General features: G+C 38.2%; 1 protein-coding gene across 9 annotated transcripts; it reads left to right on the top strand.

Moving 5' to 3' along the window:
• The first annotated feature begins 1006 nt into the window (after nt 1-1006).
• On the top strand, nt 1007-23544 carry LOC143037610 (uncharacterized). 9 transcript variants are annotated; one of them, XM_076206098.1, is made up of 9 exons: nt 1007-1157; nt 2619-2819; nt 4224-4652; nt 5330-5398; nt 7432-8440; nt 10263-10343; nt 12925-12994; nt 19067-19214; nt 22782-23544. In XM_076206098.1, exons 2-9 carry the CDS (start codon nt 2659-2661, stop codon nt 22795-22797), a joined length of 1983 nt encoding a protein of 660 aa, XP_076062213.1. In that variant the 5' UTR covers nt 1007-1157; nt 2619-2658; the 3' UTR covers nt 22798-23544. The 9 variants fall into 9 exon arrangements, with proteins under 9 accessions (XP_076062213.1, XP_076062217.1, XP_076062218.1 ...); XM_076206102.1 differs by having other exon boundaries at nt 10266-10343; XM_076206103.1 differs by having other exon boundaries at nt 4227-4652.
• Nucleotides 23545-25193: the final 1649 nt, after the last annotated feature.

Consider the following 25193-nt stretch of genomic DNA (forward strand, 5'->3'; position numbering starts at 1 on the left):
TCTCCCATACCTTCTCAACTGTCACAAACTCCCATACAACAGCAACAACAACACTGATGCGCTAGACCAGCTCCCTTGCGATGTTACCCTTCTCATTTCACGCGTTTTAGTTGGATGTCATGTCTACTTAACCCATCGTAACACCCTGCTCCATAAACTTCTAAGTCAACGATTTTATTACATCTCATTTCAGAATCAATACTATCTCTATCTTCCCGCAATAGAAACGGACATAGTCACATATATTCCCTGGCCACGATTCCGTACCATACACGTTCTGACGTGACAAATCGGCATTCTCATAATTTAGGGATGTCACACGCCCATATATACCAGCACTTTATTAGGTGATCCAACCTCACATCAGACTCCTTGAACACGAAATAGTTCTTATTATCGGAGCAATAATGTCCATGGGAATAGAATCTTCAATGATGTGTTGGCGGCAAAATGCAATATAAGCACCCGCAGCAGTCATTGCAGTTTTTGGAGTGGAACTCTACACATTGTCTAGTTAGGATAATGCTAATAATATTCTAGAAGTATTTACAAATATATAGAGTGGAACTGATTATGAACGAAGACCAGTATTCACGTTCCTAAGGGTATCCGTTGTTTATGTTGCTACCTGCTGATAATATCATGACGTCACTCATAAAACACCACATATTGATTCATTTTTCAACATGAGTGACAATTCTGCAATACGGAAATATGGAGACGTGATAAAAGAAATATATAACAAAGCATGTCAAGTTAGTCGATGAAGAACAAATATTTAAAGGGATAACTACAAAATATTGTACCCATTGCAGAAATAATAGCCTATACATATTTTTTCAATAATACAAATTTCTTTATACTAATGGGTATATAATTCAAAATAATATGATACTGTGATTTTTATCTAATTAAAAGTAATGTATTAGAATTATTAAGTGCCTTTCATATAGTAGTTAGCAGATTTTTGTTGATATGTCTTCGATTGTAGCACCTTTTGTAAATAATCAATTTACATCAATGATCGTAGGTGAGCGATTCTGTTTACATTCTTGCTGTCAATGTGTGGTGGTAATTCAAATCTGATGAAGAATATATTATACGTGTTACTACACAATGTGGGATTCCCAACATTGATATACGTATAATCCTGAGATGTGAGTTTCTTGTGTATGTTGATAGTACACCGTCATCAAAACATATGTGAGCCATTTGTGAAGAATTTTATCTATATAGAGAACTACTGTAACTATAAGCAGCTTACGTCAAGATTTCTTAGTAACTGCAATATTAGTAAGAATATGACATTAGAAGGGAAGACGTATCGTATTATATTTTATGATATTGAACATGAAATGTAAAGTAGCTTTATATGTACTAGTACTGTATAGCATTTTATAGGTTGCTTACCGTGGTTTAGTCTGGCTTAGCTTAGGATTTGGTACTCATAAAAGGTGTTTCTTCACTACTTAGATTCATCATATTTGTCATACGAGTTTTATAAAAAATTCATACCCTGGCTCAAGACTACTTCATCTGGTAGTTTATTCCAATTAATAGCCTTATATTTATTTATGTGACGGTATTTAAATAGGCTTGGTAATGTAGCAATTGTTATTGGTAGTTATGCACTGTCATGATTCATGAAAAAATCCAGGTATTTGTTTAAATAGGCATAAGATTCTATGAGATCTTATCTTAAAACTCAATTTCCTCCCCCACCCCTGCAGTGCTAAATGCTGTTAAGTAATTTATTTCATGATGAAAACATTATAAACACTTATTATTAGACCTTATTACTATAGACATTATAGGGGTCATATTAATTACTGACAGCTACTGACAATTCCATAACTGCCTCAGTAAGATTATAATGTACTTGCATAAGACAATTCCATAACTGCCTCATAGCTTTTTTTTTTTTTTTTTTGAGGGGGGGGGCAATATTATAAGGTACTCATATCAGACAATTTACTTAGTCCTATTCCTACTAGTTAACATTCAAGATAAGTCCGTCCTCAAATTTCTGTTAGTTCATCTTTTAGAACAAGACAAACATAGATTAGTACCTCAAAGCTTACGGTAAACTCTGAGTTGTCGCTAGTGTATCATAACTTTACTCCCAATATTGATGTAGCTAAATGTTTTAAAATTTATTGATATGATGAAACATGGTAAATCTTTTAAAGTGCACACCTAAGCAATAAAACACTAGAAAATTAAATATTTTGTAAATTTGTAATACAGCATCATGGTATAAGTTTTTCTTGGCAGGAATCAATAACATAAAAGTTGCTAAAAGCAATATATTAGTGAGAATTTGGACATGGGTGAACTCTGAGATGCCATGTTTATTTTTGTTTGTTTTGGCCAGTGGAGAGATAGCTATCGTCGGTGTTTATCATGCAGAGCTTCCACTAGTAGGCACCTGTCATTGGTCCTTTCCCCAAAAATGAATATTGTACATAATGTAGAAAGGTTGGGAAGCTGCGATTTCTTAATTTGTATTATTTTATTTATTTATTTATTTTTCTTATCTACTTGGCAGGATTCTTTTTCATGGAGAAAAATGTGAACACTGGTCTGGATGTTGAAAATAATATTAATATTTTATACAGAATGGTTGAGACAATGACTGAGAAATAGAGTGTAAAGAAAATGCAAGAAGAGGATGATTTGGAAGAAGAATTGCAGTGTCTCAATATTAAGGATGATGATGGGGCAGAGGAGAGTGATGTCACACCCACCAATACTCCCTGGTCGTCGTCACCGCTCATTCAGCCCTTCTGCCACACACACTACCATTTACCATTAACAAGGTGAGCCAATATTGTGGTCATGCTGGATACAGTGAGCCAATTAGTACGTGAGTTTGCCTATCGGCACACTCTTGATTTTAATCTAGTAGAAGGGATTGATTATCCTCTAGGAGTCCTTACCTCAGAGGAGCAGAGTGAGTGCATTTGTCAAGGTCATGCTTATGATTAGACTTGTAGCTTCTGCCTCCTCTCCTAACTGTTAGCATGTTACCTTCTTAGTTGCCTTTGCGTAGATTGGTTAGTATGCGTGCGCTGAGTGACTGACAGTATAATTAAGTCCCTTAACCACTTACATATGGTGAAGCCTACGTAGGCATCATGAGGAGCAAGTGGGTACTCGATGATGCCTATGTCGCCATCTTGATTATATTTATTGTAGTCGTACCTACGTAATTTTCATTCTCTCTAAACTGGCTTCATCAATTTTCTATGGTTATCAAAATACACAGGTGAAAGAGAACAAACGATTGACCACTGACTTTATTTTTTATAATGCGATTATTATGATGCAACATTGCACATCGGGCAGCTAATGCTGCCAGACTATCTATATACCAAGGTTTTTTTTTTTTTCTCCTTACCAGGGAGATAGCCAAAGGCAAATACCCAATCTGACCCACTTCTTTCCCACCCACTCCTCTGGTCTGTAGAGGTGCCCCATATAGTCAGGAAAAGGTGGTAGAGAAACGCAGGTTAGAGTGAGAACACTATATTCCTGACATTTCGACTACAAGTCTTCTTCAGAAGAAGACTTGTAGTCGAAACGTCAGGAATATAGTGTTCTCGCTCTAACCCACATTTCTCTACCACCATTTCCACTCATCTGTCGTACCTTCATAACAACATCTGAAGTATCTGTTGCATGCTACTGCACAGTACAAGGAGACAGAACGCAGTGAGCATTGTTCCTTTCCTGTATACTACAAATAGGTAAATAACATGCAGCTAATACCTGAGACTGGTAAAAAAAACAAAAACAAAAAACACTTTAATCTTGTTCCTCTATGTCGCCCAAAATCCTGCTGAATTATTTACCATGCGACAGATTATCTTTTATCAACACTCCCAATGCTTTCTTCTCTTTTACCTTTGTAATGGTTTCACTTTCCAAAGATGATCTTTTAGAGTTATTGCCCATTTGCAATACTTTGCAATTTTTTGGCATTGAAATTTATTTTCCATTCTTGGCTTCATTTGACTAGAATGTCAATCTTTTTGTAACAGCTTACAGACCTTATTCTTCAGTCTTCTTGATTTTGCATTATCTTTTAACATGTTGGCATAGCTTGTTGCACCATCCAGTATGTTCTAGGACAAAATATATGAATTATATTACTACATTGAAATGGTTATCCTCTTGATGTAAAATAAAAGTAGAGATTAATTCCTATATCATATCTTCAGCAGATACAGTAGGTTTGATGATGGCGACAGTGGAACGGTATCGTCCTTATCGTGGGATGGGGACGATTTCGAGGGTGAAGCAACTCGTCAAGTCAACGCGCTCTTCGATCAACTGGACAGTCTTCTCTATACTCATCCCTCTTCATTCAGTTCACACCCAGCTCTTTCATCAACCCATAACGAAGTTGAGTCCCTCTCAGACTCACTGAAGTTTAGTAAGATAGATGAGGATGTTGCAAGAGGGAACGAGACTGTGAGTGCAGAACATTCCCCAGAAGTACTGCTTTCGAGTGATGAAGATAAGGTCAAGTTGGATTTCTTTCCGAAGCATTTGCACAATTCGGCTTTAAAACAACCCACTGTTGTAAAGCCATCAAGTGATCTGCAGGAAGAATGTGCTACATGGGTACAGCTTTTTCCTCATTTCAGGTGAGTTGAACTGTCTTGGGTTTCGTTTTTGTTTTATTAGGTAAAACCATAAACACATGATCAAGAAACTATCTATGCAGTTGTGTCAAATATCATTACATTGGGCACTGTGCTACATGGGTGCAGATTGTTCCTCATTTTAGGTGAGTTGAACTGTGTTGGGTTTCGTTTTTGTTTTATTAGGTAAAACCATAAACACGTGATCAAGAAACTATCTGTGCAGTTGTGTCAAATATCATTACATTGGGCACTGAAAAATGCCTCATTATCTTGGGTAAATGGTGACCCTATTGTTGTCATTTCCCCAATGAACACTATCCAAGTAGGCTCATCATTATCTGCATCATTCATATACAAAATGCTCATATTCCATTTGCTTGATGCTTTTTTTTATTGTGTGCATGTATATGAAGAGGAGCACATAGAACTACAGTGTGACAAGAAAGCATGAGTTTTTTATAGCTATTTAGACTTGAAGTTATTTAGTTTCATTTTGAATTAAGAATATAGCATGACATTACGTTGAAAAGAAAATCCTGGGATTATTCATGCTGAAGATTGAATATAAAAAGTGATGAAGAAAGAGGAAATTTAAGTCCATGTGGCTTGTTGAAATAGGAATTTAGATACCTTTTACAAAAATTGGCAAAGGTTTTAATTTTTTATTTTTTTTTCAGGGTTCGAGGGAAACAGGTGGACCCTTTGCTGTTTGACCGTTTATTTGAGTCAGAGAATGTAAACAATGCGTAAGTATAATACTATCGTCTAGTCAGTTTTATATGTATTCATTACTATAAATTTTTTCTTAATCTCGGAGAGCTTCAACGCAGTTAATCCATCCAGCTCCCAAAACCAAAAGAAATGGGATGGGTGATAGTTTCTTTACTCCTGTTTAAAAAGAAATGAGCTTGTGTTAAGTGATAAAACACATACATACATATACCAAAAGCTTTTTCCCCCTTACAAGGAAGGTAGCCAAAAAAACAAAGGCATAGAAACCACTCCCACTCATTCCATCCCCTACATACTCCACTCCCCTCTACCCTCTTCCCTCCCTCTTATCTTGGCACCTCCTGGATGATGGGTCATCCTTGCATCTTGTCCACTGCCCTGGAACACGCTTTCATTTTATGTATAATAATGATTATATCTATCAATATCCCAAAGTCTACTTCCCCCTTATAAGGGAGGTAATCGAGTCAAAGGCATCCACCCACTCCCACCCATTCCACTCCCATCCACCGCCCTTTCCTCCCTCTCAGCTCCTCGTGGAAGGTTTATCCTTGTTTCCTGCCCACTACTCGGGTCAGAGGTAATGCAGCAAGACACAACACATTCACAGCAAAGCTGTTTCACTTACTTGGTGGATCTCCTTCTCCAGCCCCTCATGTGGAAAATAGAGAAGACTGAGAAATCCCTTTGGACTGCATCAAAATGTCATTCACACACAACCATTCCCCGCTCCTCCTCCCCATCTCCCACCCCCTCCCTTCATTAGTCACTCTATCCAACCTTGAAACCCCTACCCTTACTTCTCAGACCATCTCAAACATATTTAAAACTTCTCCTTTTTGCCTTTCATAAACTCCAAGTTTCCGCCCTTTACAGTGTTGTCATGACAATCACTCCTACATGTAATCTCCTCTTTGCATCCATTTCCAGATGCCTATTTCTCAAGACACTTTTCAATCCTTCAAGACATTTACTTGCTTCTCTCAATCTAAAATTTACCTCCACCCCCACACCTCCATTTCCTGCCACATGTGACCCCAAATACTTCAAACTTTCCTCTTCCTCCAGCCTCTCTCCTTCTACCCTTAACAGCTTTTCCCCAATCCCATAATTTGCTATACCTCCCAAAGTACTTTACTATGTAGTGTACGCTGTCGTAAGCCCTCTCCAAATTCAAAAAGGCCACCAAAAAAATCTTTACCTTTTGCCAAAGCTTCTCAGAAATCTGCCTTACCACAAAAATTTGATCCATGCATCCTCTACCCTTCCTAAGCCCACACTGCTCACCAATTATTCCCTATGTTCCTTTCCTAACCCTCTACTGCTACAATCACATTTGTTCCCATTGCCTTTGTACATACATATACATACATTTACCAAGGCTTTTTTCCCCTTACAAGGAAGGTAGCCAAAAAGGAAAAGGCATAAAATCATTCCCATCCATTCCATCCCTGAATACACTCCACACCCCTCCACCCTCCCTCTTATACATATACCAAAGGCTTTTTCCCCCTACATGGGGGGTAGCCAAAAAGAAAAAGGCATAGAAACCACTCCCATCTATTCCATTTCATATATATTCCACTCCCCTCCACCCTCCTCCCTCCCTCTTATCTTGTAAAGCAAAATATACAGACACTCTCCTTCCTTAGGCATACAAAACCTCTCTAGCCAGTCTGCTTTTACTGTATCTTCCTTCTTCAGACACTGCATGACACCCATCCAACCCAGGTGCTTTACCTACTCTCACAATTTTCAAAACTCCTTTTACCTCATCTTTCCTTGTATCTTCCCTTCTCCTCTTCCATCACCATGTTCTTAGCACCTCCCAGTGTCACCATCAGTTCCTCCCTATGCTTGTCCACATTCAACAGCTCTCTAAAACATGAAAAGTTATCCTACAAGAACTCAAAATATTTACATACTTTTTTAGAAATTAAAATTTTCAATATTTCTACAGCGTAACTTGCTGTTCACCATACACTGTTACTGAAATGTATACTGATGCGCAAGTTCACTGACAGGTTATATTTTTCCTCATTTTCAGTGGAAATGGAAAAGAGGAAGTAATTGTATCAGATGGTACATATGAAGACTTGCTCCCACTGGTATCTCTCACTTCTGATTCTAGTGCCAAGAAAAACTCACACACTCCTGCCAAGAGAAGTTCATCCAGTCGTGTTTGTAGTGGGTCTAATGATCCAGAAGTTCTTAGGGAACAGGCTTTGATTCTTATGTTTGATAAGATTTGGCCACATGTTACCAAAGTCATCTTACCATTGCTCAATCAGTATGCTAAGTATGTTATCACACAATCCGTGCATTACTCATCACTGTCTCGGGAACCAAGTACAAGAGGACAGAGAATCCCATGCTCTCCCTTGGGAACCAGAGGAAATGGCTCTCTGGTACCTGAACAAGGACCTGTTCAAAGGACAGCAAACAGTGGTGTTAGTGATGCAACTCCGTTGAAATCTGCTAGTCAATTTAGTGGGCCAGGTCGGCCATTATCAAGTGGTAGTGGGTATAATTATCCAAACAGAGGCATTAAACGTCCATTATCAAGTAGACTCCAGTTACATAACAGTCCTTCCAGATCTAATCCATTCAAACACCGTGTGCAGGAAGAGGAATTGCAGGACCTTCTCCTGGTAACTGCCAAGCCCCTGCAGAGCAGTCAGGACAGAATCCGTTCAAGAACTCCCTCTGGCTACAAAAGAGACTCCTCTGCCAGGTCCTACATTTCCTCTGTTTCACTCCCTGCTGTCATCACTCCAAGAACTTCACTTCAGAGGCCTGTATCGTCACGATCTGGTCATCATCTCTTAGCTCCTATGAGAACAGACAATAATACGACAGACTCAGGAAGAGTCTTATCCTCTGTTAGTTCTAGAATACTTCAGGAACAGTTCCACTCGTTGAGCAAACAGACTGCAATTCAAGAAATCAATGACCCAAATGTATTTGAGGAAGTGTTGAGTGACTCTCCCTCAAATTCATGGTCAAGACATGTCACTTTCCTTCCTCCGATTGCAGATTCAGCATATTCCAACAAGGTAAGTGGGTGATGTTTACCATTGTATTTTGTACACTGAGAAAGTTGTGGACAAGTTTTTGTAGTGTTTGGTTCAGTCCAAGGCATTATATATTACTTGTGTAAAGAATCATTTCTGAGTATTTGCAGCTTCCATAGAATCCTTTCCCAATAGTTGTCTTTAAGGAGAGAGGCTGGAAGAAGTGGGTAGTTTTAAGAATTTGGGGTCACATGCGGCAGGAAATGGAGGAGTGGGGTAGAGGTAAATCATACATTGAGAGAAGTGAGTAAATGCCTTGGGGCATTAAAAAGACATGAGAAGTAGGCATTTGGGAATGGATGCAAAAAGATTATATGAAAGGGAGATTATGCTGGCAACACTGTATGGGGTGGAGACTTGGATTTTGAGAGGCAGAAAAGAGAAATTTGATTGTGTTTGAGATAAAGTGTCTGAGATAGATAGAGTGGGAAATGAGGAGGTGAGGAGGAGAGTGGGGGGTGGAAAAAGAGATGGCAGGTAGGGCTGATAAAAGAGTGTTGGGAAGGTTTGTATACATGGAAAGAATGAGTGAAGAAAGATTAGTAAAAGAGGTGTGGAAGGCAGAGGTGAGTGGAGTGAACTTGAGGGGATGACCAAGGATGAAATAGATGGATGGGGTGAAAGGAGCTTTGAACCAGAGAGGAATGACTGTTGAACAAGAAAGGGAGAAGGCAGGAAATAGGGGTGTGGAGAATTACTGTATATGGGAAATGTTTTGATGCAGCCCAAAGGGATTTCTCTCAGTCATTTTTATTTTTAACATGAGGGGAAGGAGGGGGGATCACCAATTAAGTGAAGTGGCTTTGTTCGGGATGATCTGTGTCTTGCTGCATTACTTCTGACCCATGACCCAGGCAGTGGGCAGGAAACTGGGATGAACACGAGGAGCTAAAATGAGGGTGGTGGGTGGGAGTGGGTGTGTGTTTGACTTCGTAGTGTATAGATATAGGTAGAATAAGGACTCGTGGACATTTGGTCTTGCCTCTTTACCCAATTGATAGACATTTTCCTTGGGTTTTCCATGTAGTCAAACTAGACAATGGTTGATTGATTTGTATGACATGTTTTAAGTAAATTTGCTTTTTCAGTTATTTACTATGACCTATTGTTGATCTTTCACCCCATACGAGTGACTATTCTCCATCCATTTCTTATATACTTTTCTCTCGTCTAAATATGTTGCCTCTATGCTCCTACAATGTAGGAAGTCCTTTTTATACTGTTTCCTCATATGTCTTGTCATTTAGACCTAGGATCATCATGGTTGTTACTCTGTATTGTCATGGCATTTCTTGTATCTTTCTTTGGGTGTGGTAACCACACCACATCTGCATATTCTAGTCTGAATCAAATCAGACTTCCACTGATTTCTTTATCATGTGCTCTTATGTGTACTGAAATGTCACTCTTATATTCTTCTAGTAAACTATAGATTTACTGTTACTTTATATGACTGTCTGGTGATAGATTATCCCTAATTAAAATCCCTAAGTTCTTTTCCTCCATTGCCTTTGCTGTAAGTTCATTTCCCAGTTTGTATTCTCATATCATTTTTTTTTTTTTCCTTCCAGTTTAGCCCTCTTCCAAGACTATGCATTTTTTTTTTTTTTTGTATTGAAATTAATTTTCCACTCCTAGGTCCATTCATAAACCTTATCTAGGTCTTCATGGAGCAATTTGCAATCCTCCTCATCTTAAAAAAAAAAAAAAAAAAATGCATAGCTGTCTATTCCATTCATCATGTCATGTATATAATATCCATTCATTATCAAGACTTCTCTTTAATTATTTTACTATTTTTCAGCAGATGTTAAGCAAGACAAACAGTGGACAGAGAAGATCTATAGCATCTGATCGGTTAGATGCAAATGGCATGGAAGGGAAGGTAAGAATTTTTTTTCTAGTTTATATTCATTTCATGAATTAGATTTTCCCATACCTATATTGGAATATTGACTGCATAGTTATATGTCGTCAGTCCATTGTCCCAGATCTCTTGCAGGGGACAAACCCATGGATACCAGGTAACTGACAACAGCCACCAGATTGGCCCATAAGTCACTGAAGAGGAAATATTGTGTTCTCGTGGTATGGCTTGGGCAGGACAATGTAAGATGAAGTGTTTAGTATCTTGTGTGTGATGGTTGCATCTGAGAATGTTATGTTTCTATAGCCAGGTCTGTTCTGTGTTGGTATTGTTTTAGTTTTCATGAAAGTAGCTGTTGCTGACAAGACTGACGAGTTAAACACCCTATGAGGACGGAGCCTTTATTTGTACGACGTTTCGCTTATTATAGCTTTTTCAAGTACAAGTTGAGATACATATTTAATCTCAAGCATATGTATCTCAACTTGTACTTGAAAAAGCTGTAATAAGCGAAACGTCATACAAATAAAGGCTCCGTCCTCATATGGTGTTTAACTCGTCAGTATTGTTTTAGTGTTGAATGGTAACCCAAACGTGGTCATGTTAGTGTGCTTCTTGTGGGAGGAATTTTTCTGTGGGGTTAATGTTTGGAGGAGTTTGATGGAGTAGAGTGTTTGGTGGCTGATCGTGTAATGCTGGCTTTGTGATTCAGTGTGGATGTGTTTTTGTATGGTGCATGTGGTAGATTATTGTAGATATTTGAGTTGCATGCTACTGGTGTTTCTCTCTCTCTCTGTGACTGTCTGTCTCTTTCTCTCTTTCTTTTGGGTTATGTACAATTTGATTCTCACAATAAAGAGGTGTAGTCATAGAGTTGGCAAAGGATATTTAAAGAGTGTCACGGAAAGGAAAGGTTGTATATTTTTTGATTGAAGATTGATTAGTCTCTAATCATAAAAGTGCTGTGTGACTGCCATGAAGATATCATGTCACTGAATTTATAAAATATTGTTTGCATGAAACATATGCAGTCAGTACACCATAGAAGGTAAAGGAAGATTAAGTTAATGCTTTGTTATCTAAGTAATTTTGCTAAATTATTGGCTACCTCCCTTGAAAAGGGGAAAAAGCCTTGGTATATGTATGTATGTATTGTACATTTGTGTCTCAGTAAGGACATTTCCTTATTGTGGTATTACATGTAATAAGTATTATGTAAGTGTCAAAGGAGAGGCTGGAGGAAGTGGACAGCTTTAAGTATTTGGGGTCACATGTGGCAGGAAATGGAGGAGTGGAGGTAGAGGTAAATTGTAGATTGAGAGAAGCAAGTAAATGTCTTGGAGGATTGAAAAGTGTCATGAGAAATAGGCATCTGGGAATGGATGCAAAGTGAAGATTATATGAAGGACTGATTGTACCTATGGCAGTGTATGGGGTGGAGACTTGGAATATAAAAGAGGAAGAAAGGAGAAGTTTGAATATGAGATAAAGTGTTCAAGAAGTATGGTGGGGGTTATAAGGTTGGATAGAGTAAGAGGTGAAGAGGTAAGGAGGAGAGTTGGGGTGGAAAGGGAGCTGGCAGATAGGGCTGATGAAAGATTATTGGGATGGTTTGGACACAGGAAGAATGAGTGAAGAAAGGTTAGTAAAAGAGGTGTTGAAGGCAAAGGTGGAGTGAACTTGATTGGATGGCAAAGGTTGAGATGGATGGATGGGGTGAAAGGGGCTTTGAGCGAGAGGGGAATGTCTGTTGAGGAAGGAATTTCATGAGCGGCATTGGATTGATGTGTGCTTGTAATTTATATGTTTTGTGTATGTTTAACATGTGTTGGGACCTGGGTAGGTTCCAGTGTCAGTGGCGAGAATGAAATGTGTGAGGGTAGGCTCCAGGGTACTGATTTCTTTGTGTGAAAAAGAAGTTATGAAATAAGTCAGATGGAAGTGGAAGAGGGATAGTAACTTAGCCTGTTCTGGAGATTAGGTACCAGCTCTTCAGTGTTGAACCTCAGGGTGAAGGTGGGGGCTGTTGTGTGGAATCTGCCATAGGTTGAAAATTGGTCTTGCTGTTATGTGATGATGCTTCTCAATCATGCCTCTTCTGCTACACCACTGTTCCACACGTCAATATATCAGTTAGCAGGAAGATGAGGGAGAGCTTATGTGTGTCACCTCTCCCATGTGAATAATTGGGGGAAATTAGTCAAAAGTGATAAAGACCTGGCTTGGTGCTAAGGCCCGCCCAGTCACCTCCACATGGAGGTCAAGGTGTTGATATTTTGTATTTGTTACTATTAACCAGCTCTTCTGTTTTTGTGGACATTATTGCACCAAGAAGTGGTGAAGCTAACTGAGTGTCAGAAAGGAAGAATTGTTGAAGTTAAAAGTGATCACCATCTTTCTTTGAGTGTAGTGAGTTTTGAAGAAGTGCTGTAGGAAGGTGATTTTATTTAATGTTCATTTTGTAGGGTCATCATTGACAAATATACCTTGTTTGTCCAGAAACTAAGACCAAACTTAGACTTCAGATAACTAATTTTAGTCTCCTAACCTGTTATACAGTTGAAGGTAAACATTCTAATTATAACCCATCCACTCCCAGTCCCTTAGCGTTAGAGGCACCATCTTCTCAGCACAGCAGCAACAAACCTCGCACTCAAAGCTGTCCTGGGGTAAGCACACAAACAGTTATGTACATATTCCTCACCTGTACCAACAACAGATTGACATTTCATAAGAATGACCTTTAAGCTAGTGCACTACTCTCATTGTAAAATAGACGATGCATTTGGAAGCTATAATCATTGAATTTTTCTATATATCACTTTGTAAAACTTTTAGCATCTTGAGTCTCCCAAAACTGGAACCGTGCAAGTCATGGTTCCAGTATTACACTAATAATTTTTCTTTTTGACTATAGTCATATTCTTATCACTATTTTTATTTAGGTACTTTTTTCTTCCCTTCTTCTTCTTTCTTTTTTCTTTTCTTTAAATGTTAAATCTTTAACCTCATATCTACAAAATTGTTGTACAAAGTCCATATATTTTATTTTTTTTAAATATATATTAGCTTTGGATGTGGATGTATCATGCTTTATTAGAATTGTAGAAAATAGAATAATTCTTGTATTTGGTTCATTCTTACATATTTTTCACGTCAAATTTCAAGGAATTTTACCATGTTTACTATTTGAATATATACATATATATATATATATATATATATATATGTATATATATATATATATATGTTGTGACAAATGGATTAACAAGCTCCACTACAAGGACTCGAACCTTTGCTTTAGGTACGGCTTATTATGAAGCAAAGACAATGGTATTGAGCTACCTGGACTGTACAAAAGGATCAACCTGGACTATGACCCGGTAGTTCCCTGATGGCACTTATGTAGCCCAGTCTCTATTCCATTTCACAGAATCTTTATTATGGCGAGCCATCCGATGAGTTGTGTGTCAAGTTTAGTTGTGTGAAATCAGTTTTTGGCTGGATTCTGTACTATTTAGACATTGATTATAAAAAATTGAACCATATATATATATATATATATATATATAGAAGGCAATAAGCCCCCCCCCAAAAAAAAAAAAAAAAAATTGTCAGCATATTGATTAGCAGAAAAATTTACAGTTTGATTTTATTTTATTTCTTTATTTTTTGAGAAAAGGAGCTGAAATTTGCTTTTGTCCTTGTTTTCATTGACGGAAAAAAATGAGGGAATGTTTTCTGTTTGAATGTACAAGAGTTGTTCATGTTTGTCATTACTATGCACACACACACACACACTGGATACTTAAAGAATATAGGGAACAACTAGCAGACAAGATTGACAGTCTTATTACATGTTCATTGAAAGAAGGCATTATGCTACTTGATTGGAAAAGGGCAAATGTAGTGCCAATTTACAAAAGTGGAAATAAGGGGAGGCCACTGAATTATAGGCCAGTATCACTGGGACATCCATAAAGGCCCAAAAAACATCCTTACCTTTTCATAAAAATTTCTCACATGTCTGCCTTACCACAAAAATATGATCCACACAACTCCTACCTGTCCTAAACCCACACTGTTCCTCACCAATTACTCCCTCTGTTCCTCTCCTAATCCTCTCAATCAAAACCCTCCCATAAGCCTTCCCAACTACACTCAACAAACTGATCCCTCTGAAACCCATCTAACCCAGGTGCCTTACCTCCTCTCATCATTTTAACAACTACTTTCACCTCATCTTTCCCTATTTCTCCTCCATTTTCCTCATTCATCACTGTCATTTTCTTAGCACTTCCCACTGCAACTACCTTTCCCTACCTATCCTCCTTCACATTTAGGAACTCCCTAAAATACTCTGTCCATCATCCTCTTACTGCCGTCTCCTTCATTATCATCTCTCCATCTGCACCTTTTACCTTTTCTTCTCTACTTGATTTGCCTCCCCTTCCTCTCTTAATTTCCTCCCAAAACATCTTTCTATTACTTTCAAAATTTTCCCACCACTTATTACTCCTTCTATTTCCTCCTGTCCTCCTTGTTCCACACACCATCTTTGCACACCTTGTGACTCCCTCCTTGAAATATCCCCATTCCTCCTCTACTCTTAGCTGTACTCTATCCTTCACTCCCTCCCAATTCTCTCTAAGTTTCTTGTACTCCTTCTCCTTTTCTTTCTTATTTAAGCAGTTTACTCTAAGCTCCTCCCTACCTCTGTCCTTCCTCTTTCCTAATATTTTGATACACTAAAATTTTTATTCCAAACATAAATTTCAATTTCATATATGCCACTTTTAGAAATTTTGTAAGTGGTGACATATGACCTAGATGTTGTGGTACCACAACACATCAATCAATTAATCAATCAGTCAGTCTCTTCCCCAAAAGGACAGAGTCCACCAGGCCAGATGGCAGTGCAGTCACTATCCAGCCATTCTAAGCTACCAGAAGAGGCTGGATAACTGTCCAGGATGCATCACTTTACCATGTACTCTACAACACATCATAGAAGACTGCAATGTACACAATCACACACACCAACAACACAATATATACTCTGTAAGGGATTTGTGAGAAATGCTATTCCAGCCACAATGTTCCTCAGGGAGGCAGAACTGCTCGGTCAGAGAGTCTAGGGAATGAGAACAACATGACTCATTTATTGTAAACATTTGTGTTCAGTACAGTAGGACATTGATTTGATATAAATCACTTTAAATTATCAATTTAGAATGGGACTGACATTTCAGACCATAAGTCAGTTTTAATAAATCATTCCAATTTTAAGCGAATAGAAATTGGTGTGTATTACTGTATGTATTTTTCCAAGCCAAGCTTCTTGGCTTCCTGCTTATCACCTGGTGTGCAGATATTCAGACATAAGTCAGCTGATTGGTTCTAAGTGCACATTTTTGCTTGGTTGCTAGTAAACATTCAATTTTTGCATCCCATAATTTTAGTGTCATTTAATGAATGGTTGTTTCAGCATGATGCTAACACAGTTCTTATTTTGTTTATTTTAGATTGGCTGGGGTGATTCATTGTCTATGGTATTAATATTGTTTCATGTTCTCAGAATTCAGCTACACCTTGCCATTAAAAAAATCCATTTAGTGCAAATTTTATTTAAAATGAAATCTCAAGGACCCTGTCTCATATTAAATCAGTGTTATACTGTACTTCTTTGTACATGAAAATGAAAATGGTACATACTATTCAGTACTGTACAGTAATAAATACTGTAGACTGCTACTATCCTTGAAAATTCAGATATAGTTGAATCCATGAACCCTAGATACTGTACTTGTGATGTCTTATTCTGTCTTCCTTTGCTTATATATCTTTATGGTGGATGGGAGTGGAGTGGGTGAGAAGGTTGTGTGCCTTTGACTTGGCTACCCCCCTAATAAGGGGGAAGTATCCCTTGGTACATAGAATATATGTATAAATATATATAAAAGGGAGGTACAGTGATGGTGGACTGGCTTGTGAGGTTATTTAATGTTTGCTTAAAAGAAGGTAGAGTGCTGGAGGACTGGGGGAGTGCCTGTATAGTTCCACTTTACAAGGGAAAGGGGGACAAGTGGGAATATAGTAGTTTCAGAGGGATCAGTTTGTTGAGTGTAGTTAGGATGGCTTATGGGAGGTTTTGATTGAGAGGATTAGGAGAGGAACAGAGGGAGTAATTGGTGAGGAACAGTGTGGGTTTAGGACAGGTAGGGGTTGTGTGAATCAGATTTTTGTGGTAAGGCAGATGTGTGAGAAAGCTTTAGGAAAAGGTAAGGATGTCTTTTGGGCCTTTATGGATTTGGAAAAGGCTTATGACAAGGTAAACAGGAAGGCACTGTAGGAGGTATTGCAGATATATGGGATAGCTGTTAAGAGCAGTCAAGAGTGTTTATGAGAATAGTAGAGCCTGTGTTAGAATCAGAAATGGAGAGAGTGGTTTGAGGTAAAGGTGGGACTTCATTAGGGATATGTTATATTGACTTGGCTACATGGATGAGGTGGTGCAATAGGTAAATGCAAGAGTTGGTTGGGGGACTGGAGATGGTTAAAGAAAATGGAGAAAAGTGGAAGATAAGCCAATTGTTGTTTGCTGATGACACTGCGCTTGTGGCAGGATCAGAGGAGGGATTAAAGAAGTTAGTGACAGTTTGGGAAGATATGCAAAAGAAGGAAGTTAAAGATCAATCTGGGTAAAAGCAAGGTGATGAGATGTACAAGGAGAGAAAGTGGCAGCAGACTGGAAGTGAGTATTAAAGGAGAGAGACTGGAGTCAGTGGATGGTTTTAGATACTTGGGTGCAAATGTGGCAGGAAAGGGAGGAGTGGAGGTGGAGGTAGAATGTAGATTGAGAGAAGCAAGTAAATGCCTTGGGGGATTAAATATTGTAATGAGAAATAGACATTTGGGAATGGATGCCAAAAGGAGATTATATGGAGGTGTGATTGTGCTGACAGCACTGTATGGGGCAGAAACATGGAACATAAGAGAGGAGGAGTTTGAATGTGTTTGAGATGAGGTGCCTGAGAAGTATGATAGGGGTTACTAGGCTGGGTAGAATGAGAAATGAGGTGAGGAGGAGAACAGGAGTGGAAAGGTAGTTGGGAGATAGGGTTGATGAAAGAGTATTGGGATAATTTGGATACATGGAAAGAATGAGTGAAGAAAGATTAATAAAAGAGGTGTGGAAGGAGTGAACATGAGAGGGTGACCAAGGATGAGATGGATGGATGGGGTAAAAGGGGCATTGGGAAAGAGGGGAATATCTGTTAAGGAAGGACAGGAGAAGAGAGAAGACAGGGGTGAGTGGAGAATTGTTGTGTATTGATGATGTAGCGATTCATGGAAAGGAGTGGATGGGGGGTGAGGGAGTATGTGTGAATAATAAATTGACACAGCCCAAAGGGGTTTCTCCCCGTCTCCTCCATTTCTGCATGAGGGGATGGAGAGGGGGGGTTGCCAATTAAATGAAGCAGCCTTGATGTGGATGTGCTGCATCTTGCTGCAATACTTCTGACCCAAGGCAGTGGGCAAGATGCAGGGATGATCTGTCTTCCAGGAAGAGCCAAGATAAGAGGGAGGGTGGTGAATGGGAGTGGAGTATGTGGGGATGGAATGGGTGGGAGTGGATTTTATGCCTATGTTCTTTGGCTACCTCCCATGTAAGGGGGGAAAAACCTTTGGTATATGTATGTATGCATGTATTGTTATTTGGAGTGAGTACTGTTTCTGCTGAGGCTTCTGTTCTATTACTTCTGGGTTATTGTTCTAATTTGTGTAAGGAAGCTTGCATTCTCACCTGCTGTTTTGCAGTTTCTGTCCTGGATCATTTGTGTAGACAAGTGCATTGGTATTGCGTTCTGGATCTGATATTGTGAAGAGGTCAAGAAGCATGGGTGAGGTTATTGTCCCAGAAATTGATAAACTTAAATAACAAGTTTGGTTCATCTTTGCCTTTATCAGTGATACCCTTTTCAAAGTTCCTTTCCACCTCTCTTTGTTTTTTTTTGTGTAATCATTTCAAGCTTGTTTGTATTCTTCCGTTGTACTATTGGTTCTTTTCTTCTCCATTTATCCCGAATCATGTCTCTGGCTCTTCTTAGCTATCTTGATATTTATTAAGCCAGTCTTTTCTTAAAGGTATTCTCCCCACTAATTTATTCAGCATATATTCATGCCCAGATTATAAAGACAAAGGAAGATATCCCATTTCCTTTCAGTATTGGTAATGTTCATGAAATCTTCCCAATTGGCTTCTTCAAACCTGAGATGTTTGTCATGATAAAATTAGATCTGCTTTGACTGTAATACTCATTTCTCAATTCTTGTATCTTATCACACAGTTGGAATTCATTTGGTACATGGTCCCTTTTTCTATTAGGGGAAATATATTTCAAGGAGTCAGTAAATATCACCAATAAACTGCTATAAATGTAAACTCATGTGACCACCATGATACATAGTCAGGCATGCATCTATTCTCAGTCAGAAAATATTAACAAAATTTACATTAAGACATGAACAACTTCTGTATATTTCTTAGATGTAGCTAAAAATACCCTTCTCATAGCTTTGCAGTTGATATTAGGATATGTTTAAAAAAAGTCATGTGACTTGCAGATCCTTGCTATAGTTTTATCATTCTAAATACAAGATGCAGATTTTTATTATAGAAACAAGGTTGTAAAGCCTTTTGAGCAGGATTACTTGAACATTTGGTTCAACATTTACAGCAAAGCTTCGCCCTGTGGAGCCATTTATTTCCTGGGTGGTAGATCAAGTAGATGCCAAGGAGGAGTTCGTACGACAGTCCAGCGATAATCGCATTAACAGCAAAGATAGCAAAGGATTTAGTATCGCTAAGAACAAGCATTTCCAAAGGTTGGAGTTCTGTACCTGTGGGCCAAATTAAAGCATTTCATGAAAGCTGTCCTGTGTTCCTACAAAGTTTTTCTAAAATAGAACTTACTTTGGTTTGTTCCTATTTATATTACAGTATACTTTCAAAAGAATTTGCTCTTTCAATAAGATTTTTGTTGTTGCAAACTTGCTAGTTTTGGAAATATGGTTTGATATGTGTTATTCAAGTTAATGAAGCTTGGGTATTTCATTATTACTTATGGGGAAAAAATGTGTACCCATACTGTTCAGTTTTAAATATGCCCCCTCCCCTTCAGAAAAAAAATTCAAGTTAATAAAAGCCAAGATTGTGCATAATTTGATTATAGCAGATGTAATTCAATAATAATGTGTCAAGAGCAAATATATTCAAATGGCATATACTTGGTAGAATATGTCTTGACTGTATACTAGAACATGACTGCATGCTCTTTCCATGGAATGTACTTGTTTTCCTTATCGTGTTTGTAAATTGATATGTTTCATGTATGGCTCATATTGTGTAGCATGGGCACTGCACTTTCATATTTATAGAAGTTCAATCAGACAATTTTTGTGCACAATTGAACACAGAAATTTGTGATGCACCCAGACAGGTAAATTTGATTTCTTTTATCTGCACATGAAAAAAAAGACAACCAATAATTTCATTTATTGTTCCAGGTAGGAAAACAGTAGAATTTATCTCCTTGAGTGTAGCAACATTTGCTGTGTTCATTTTTACATATCACACAATTTATGCTTTCTTCTGTATATTTTGAATTCTGTGATTGATTTCAGTTGCACTGAATAATTAAAAGATTAAGTGTTATTTATGTTTGGATTACTGTATGAATAGTAGCAGTTATTTATTTCAGTAATAACAGCAGTGTGTATGTTCTAGGTAATCTAATGTGGGTTAGAATTTTATTATGTTTGTACAATATTATTATTATTATTTTTCTTAATACAGCAGTTTGATTCAGACATAGCTTAAGATAAAAGCAAGTAGTAATGTTACTTTCATTTGGTAGTACAGGTAGTTCTACTTTGACGAGTTAAACACCATATGAGGGCAGAGCCTTTATTTGTACGACGTTTCGCTTGTTACAGCTTTTTCAAGTACAAGTTGAGATACAAATGCTTGAGATTAAATAAGGGGAAAGGAGGGAACAGGGAGAGAAAAGGGGAGGGAAGGAAGGAGGAGGAGGAGAAGGGGGGGGATTGAACACTGGGAAAGGATGAGAATGCTGGCCCAAACGTCTGTGGGCGAAATGTCCACAAAGGATGGTTTAGATATTTATAATTTTGCTGGCCATGGGTATTAGGGGAATAATGTGAGACTGATTGGCTTGTTGTGTCTCAGAGTGTGAATTTATAAAGTAAGAACCATTGAAAACTGTACTGAAGGAGACACCTCACCTGGAAACCACATTTTTCCACACACTTTTGTGAGTTGTCTCCCGTCATATGGTTTTCAACCTGTTGGCCCTGGTCTCTCTTGCAGAAGACCCACAGCCACCAGGAAACTGGTGACAGTCTCTGGTCAGGAATCCTAAATCACTTAGAGAAGAGATATTGATTTGTTGTCTGAGTATTGTTAGTGTGAAGCATAGTAGTTTAAAGTGTTCTATGTCCTCTAAGTGGTGATTGCATCTGGGGCAATTTGAATCTGGCCAGGCCTATTCTGTGTTGGTGTTGTTTTAATGATGGATGGCGTCCTGAATGAAGTCATGCCAATATGGTTCTTGTCTTGTGTGGGAGGGTTTTCTCTGGGACTTGCATCTAGAGAGGTTGTAGTACTGAGTTTGGTGGTCTTTCTTGGAGGGCTTGATTTGTTACCTGGTTGTGAATATATTTCTTTACGTATGTTTTGTGTGGTTTGGGTGGTAGTTGATTAGTATGCTGCTGGTGTGGTGTTTTTTCATTCTGTTTTGAGATATGATGTGAAGGGTGTGTGTTGTTCAGGGTTTTGGTGTAGAATTTTGTTTGTATCATTTTCACATGATGTCCCAAACTGGCTGGGTTCTCCCTCATGCTACACTCTGTTGCCCCAACATGACAACAGGGGGTTGCCAGATACATTCTATTGACATAACTTCACTTCAGAAAATTCCTTCCTATTGTCATCATAAATGTGCAGCCGCAAGGGGCAGGTGCTGCATACTTTTGACGAGTACTGTATATGCACATCCAGATTACAAAATAAGCTTGAAAAACCACCAAACTTTATACTCCTGCAACAACCCCCAGACATCAGCACCACAGATAAATCCCTCAAGACAAGTTAGAAAAACTCTGGCATGCTCAGGACATCATTTAGCATTAAAACAACATCACAGGAGGCCTGGGCACAGAATCAAACTATCCAAGATGCAACCAACATACATAGAACACTGAACACTTGATCCTATAATGTTCCACACTAGTAATCCTTAGACAACAACACAATATATCTTCTCTGAATGACTTATGGGGCTGCCAACTACTGGGCCACTAATTCATGGATCATCCAGATTTCTACCTGCCTCAAATATGTATCATGCTGGTTGCCATCTCTTTAAGTATACCTGGCAATGAAGCCGACAGTGGTTTGAAAGGCGACATCCACCCCTCTTTGATACTTCCATTCCAGTGCTAGTAACAGGCTATTACCCAGTTCTTTGATCAACAATGCTGAACATGTGGCAAAGGCACTGGGAATCAAACTCGTCAGATCATTAAAAAAAAAAAAAATCAAACCCCACATCACATAACTGATGTTTTGAAATAGTACTAGTATGCCTAAGAAGAGGACATTAGTCCTCACACATAGCCACCTCATGACAGGAAACAACCCTCCCATTTGCCAATGTAAGGTTTCCCTCCCAGTATCTATTACTAGATTGTCTAATTTACACATCCTGCTCAGTTATCCCCTGAAACAGCAATGACTTTACAACAAATACTGGGTGACGAAACATCAATATCTCTATCATCTCTCCACAACTTCCTACAGAAACAAGACTATCAACCAAAGTATAAATACCCATGACTAACCCAACATATGAAATATAATGCACAACAGCATCATGGGATTGTCCAGAAGGATAGAAATGCTAATAAACTACAGCTCTTAGCAAGAACAACGACCTCACATATAATCCGTTATCCAACACAAACCAGTACATAAAGCAGCTTGTGAAAATGGTCTAGTGTTGTCCTTTTGTATTCAAGTAACATTGATCCTGGTGAGAAGTTGTGTTTTCCGTCAGGTTTCCACTCTTTCCCTGATGGCAGAGTGGCCTTTAGCAGGCAGAACACAGCAACTCCTGGAGCAGTGATTTTATGATATATACTCTAGGTATAGTCAAGCTCCTAACTTCAAAGCGTGCCTATAAAACTCATTTGTAATTGCTCCAATATGATGTGTACATGACACCTGGAAAAGTGTTGTGTATTTCTTGAGTTAAATGTTAGCTACAGGATGCTGCTGCTGCTGAAGTACATCTCAGTGTATCAAGAAAAATCTGACTTTTCAGAAGTTCAGTCATATTGAAGAATATTAAAATTTCACCTTTCTATTTGCAGATACTCCCACCATTGAGAGTGGCAGAAACAGCAAAATGGTAAAACCAAACTTTTGACAAAGGAAACACTTCTTCAAAAATGAAGGCAAATGATGTATTTGAATGCATTTGAGTCACCTAGTAGGAAATTGTTTTAATGGTGTCAGAAACTGTGAGATGTTAAAGCCCGTTTTCTTTTCTTTTTTTCTTCTTTTTTTTTTTACCCATGTTTAGAAATAGTATTGGAAACTAGTGTTTGGAATTGTCACATGTTTCAGGGGGACTTCAGTATGAAAGGGACAAATGACAAGTACCTGCTTGTGGTGGTCCTGCAAATGGACAGCAGACCTGCCCACTTTCAAAACCAGTCAACCATCTCACCTCAAACAGGAAGGGCAGAGAGGCTTGACAGTCTCTGGATTGTGGGGCTGTGGTTTTTCCCACTTAGTGAAACTCGAGGCAAAAATATTAAAATGTTTGATTCTGGATAATGGGCTGTGATTACTTTTACACATTATCAATAATTTGAACCAATATTTACTGGAGTTATTTTAAAATATAATTCATACAGTCATGAATCTTTATTTGCACAGGGCTACTACATCTAAGACTGAATTAATGTGTGCTAAAAGAAGGTATGTCAACTCTATCACCACTGCTGGGATTTTGTCTGGCTGGGTTCAGATGTGTGTATTTCTTTTAATGAATTATGCACAAAATACTCAGAAGTTATTGAGTTTTATGAATATCAGTTTTAAGTGATAAAATAAAAATCTTTTATATGACTTTGTGTTTCATATACTTTTACATAAAGGGGATAAGGATTCCTCTAGCCTATCCCTCCTAGAAAGTCTAGAGAAGTTTCAAATCAGTTTTAAGTGATACGATAAATATATATATATATATATATATATATGACTTTACATTATTCTCGGCCACCTTTTTTGTGTGCTTACTTAAATTTTCACTGCTGTCTTTCAAAATGTTGTCATTCATCCTTTTAGTTGGTAGGCCCCATGCCTCCAATGAGCCAATTTATTCAAGTTCTAAAGGTTACACTTAGCATCAGTATTTTGTTCTGTCAGGCTCCTACATCTCGCTTCATTATATTTTCTTTTTAAAGATTTATTTTCTTTCTTGAATATGACTACACTGCATGCTTCTCCAATTACAATCTAAAAACCCCATGAGAACACACATTGTTAGGTCCTGTGTAAGTTCTGCAGTGATATCATGATTTCTTTAGTCCAACAATCTTTAACTTTATATTTAAGACCCGTAAGGGCATGATCTTACAACCATGAACCAATTTAATTTTCTCCTCCCTGTTTTCTAATCAGATTCATTGTTAGAAGTCTATATGCAATATTGTTTACTTAAGCAATCTCGAATCTCTGCATAACTTAAGTTACATGTCAGCAATAGGTATCAGGCCCCCGGCCATTTTTTTTACTCCAAGCAGAGAATGAAATTATACAACTGCTCACTTACAAACTGTTGTTTACCAAACATCCGACTCATAAAAATGTAACCATCTACCCCACTTTCTACCCATGTCTCTACCAACCTCTTACAGGGGTCGGCAGCTACCACTTGGTCAGCCCGATCAATGTTTCTAACTCCATATTTTCCAGGATATGTCCAGGATTAGGTGTCAACATTTGCATTCATTAAGAATTTTAGAAATTCTCCAAAAGCCTGGAATTTCAGCTTCTTCTACTTAAAAGAATGAAAGAGAAAAAAAAGATGCAGACTTAAAAAAAAAAAAAAAAAAAAAGGAAATTTCAGATGTGGAAATTTCTGAAGTAGAAATAATCAGTGGGTAACCAATTAAAAAAGTAATTGGCTTCTTTAAAAAATGGAGACCAATCTGGAGCGAACAGGTACAAATATTACAAGTGGTTTTCATACAATTTCTTTTACCATGTACAAGTTTTATGGTTTGCTATTATACATTTTTCAATTTGTCATTTTAATGAGATTTGAGGATCATACACAGGATATTCAGTGTGGCTGTATATACAGCCCTAGGGAGGCAAGATCTCAAAGTAGGCTGAAGGAGAATCAACTGCTGCCTCACCACCTGTGATATCCCTGGGATAAACTTTGATTTAGAAGTTGATGCTGAGAGTGAGGAAACGACTGAGACTGTATATTCAGTCAGTCTTATCTCCCATTCACTAATAGTAACTTTTTTCTTCCCCCTAACAACCAAAAATCCTCTGGTGATGTGTGATAGTGAGATCAGAAGATGGTGATCTCTGGAAGCCGTCAGTCACAATCCACATGGCAGGCAATGTAAGGCTAGCGGTCACCCAATGGTTGGACTAGGGAGAAACAGCTTTGCAACTGTCTACACCAGCATTTCTCAACCTTTTTACCCTCGCATAACCTTTAAGATAAATTGCATGTCTCAAGGAACCCCTGCGCAAAA

Source organism: Oratosquilla oratoria, chromosome 22, assembly GCF_046742065.1.
Source record: "Oratosquilla oratoria isolate Oo_2021 chromosome 22, ASM4674206v1, whole genome shotgun sequence".
In the NCBI taxonomy this organism is placed as follows: Eukaryota; Metazoa; Arthropoda; class Malacostraca; order Stomatopoda; family Squillidae; genus Oratosquilla; species Oratosquilla oratoria.

Excerpts from the sequence above, each read along its gene's own strand:
- LOC143037610 (XM_076206098.1), top strand. The coding sequence starts at position 2,659 with ATGCAAGAAGAGGATGATTTGGAAGAAGAATTGCAGTGTCTCAATATT. Across the intron at positions 8,441-10,262 it reads ATTCAGCATATTCCAACAAG|CAGATGTTAAGCAAGACAAA; the intron begins GTAAGTGGGTGA and ends ACTATTTTTCAG. Across the intron at positions 10,344-12,924 it reads CAAATGGCATGGAAGGGAAG|TCCCTTAGCGTTAGAGGCAC; the intron begins GTAAGAATTTTT and ends ATCCACTCCCAG.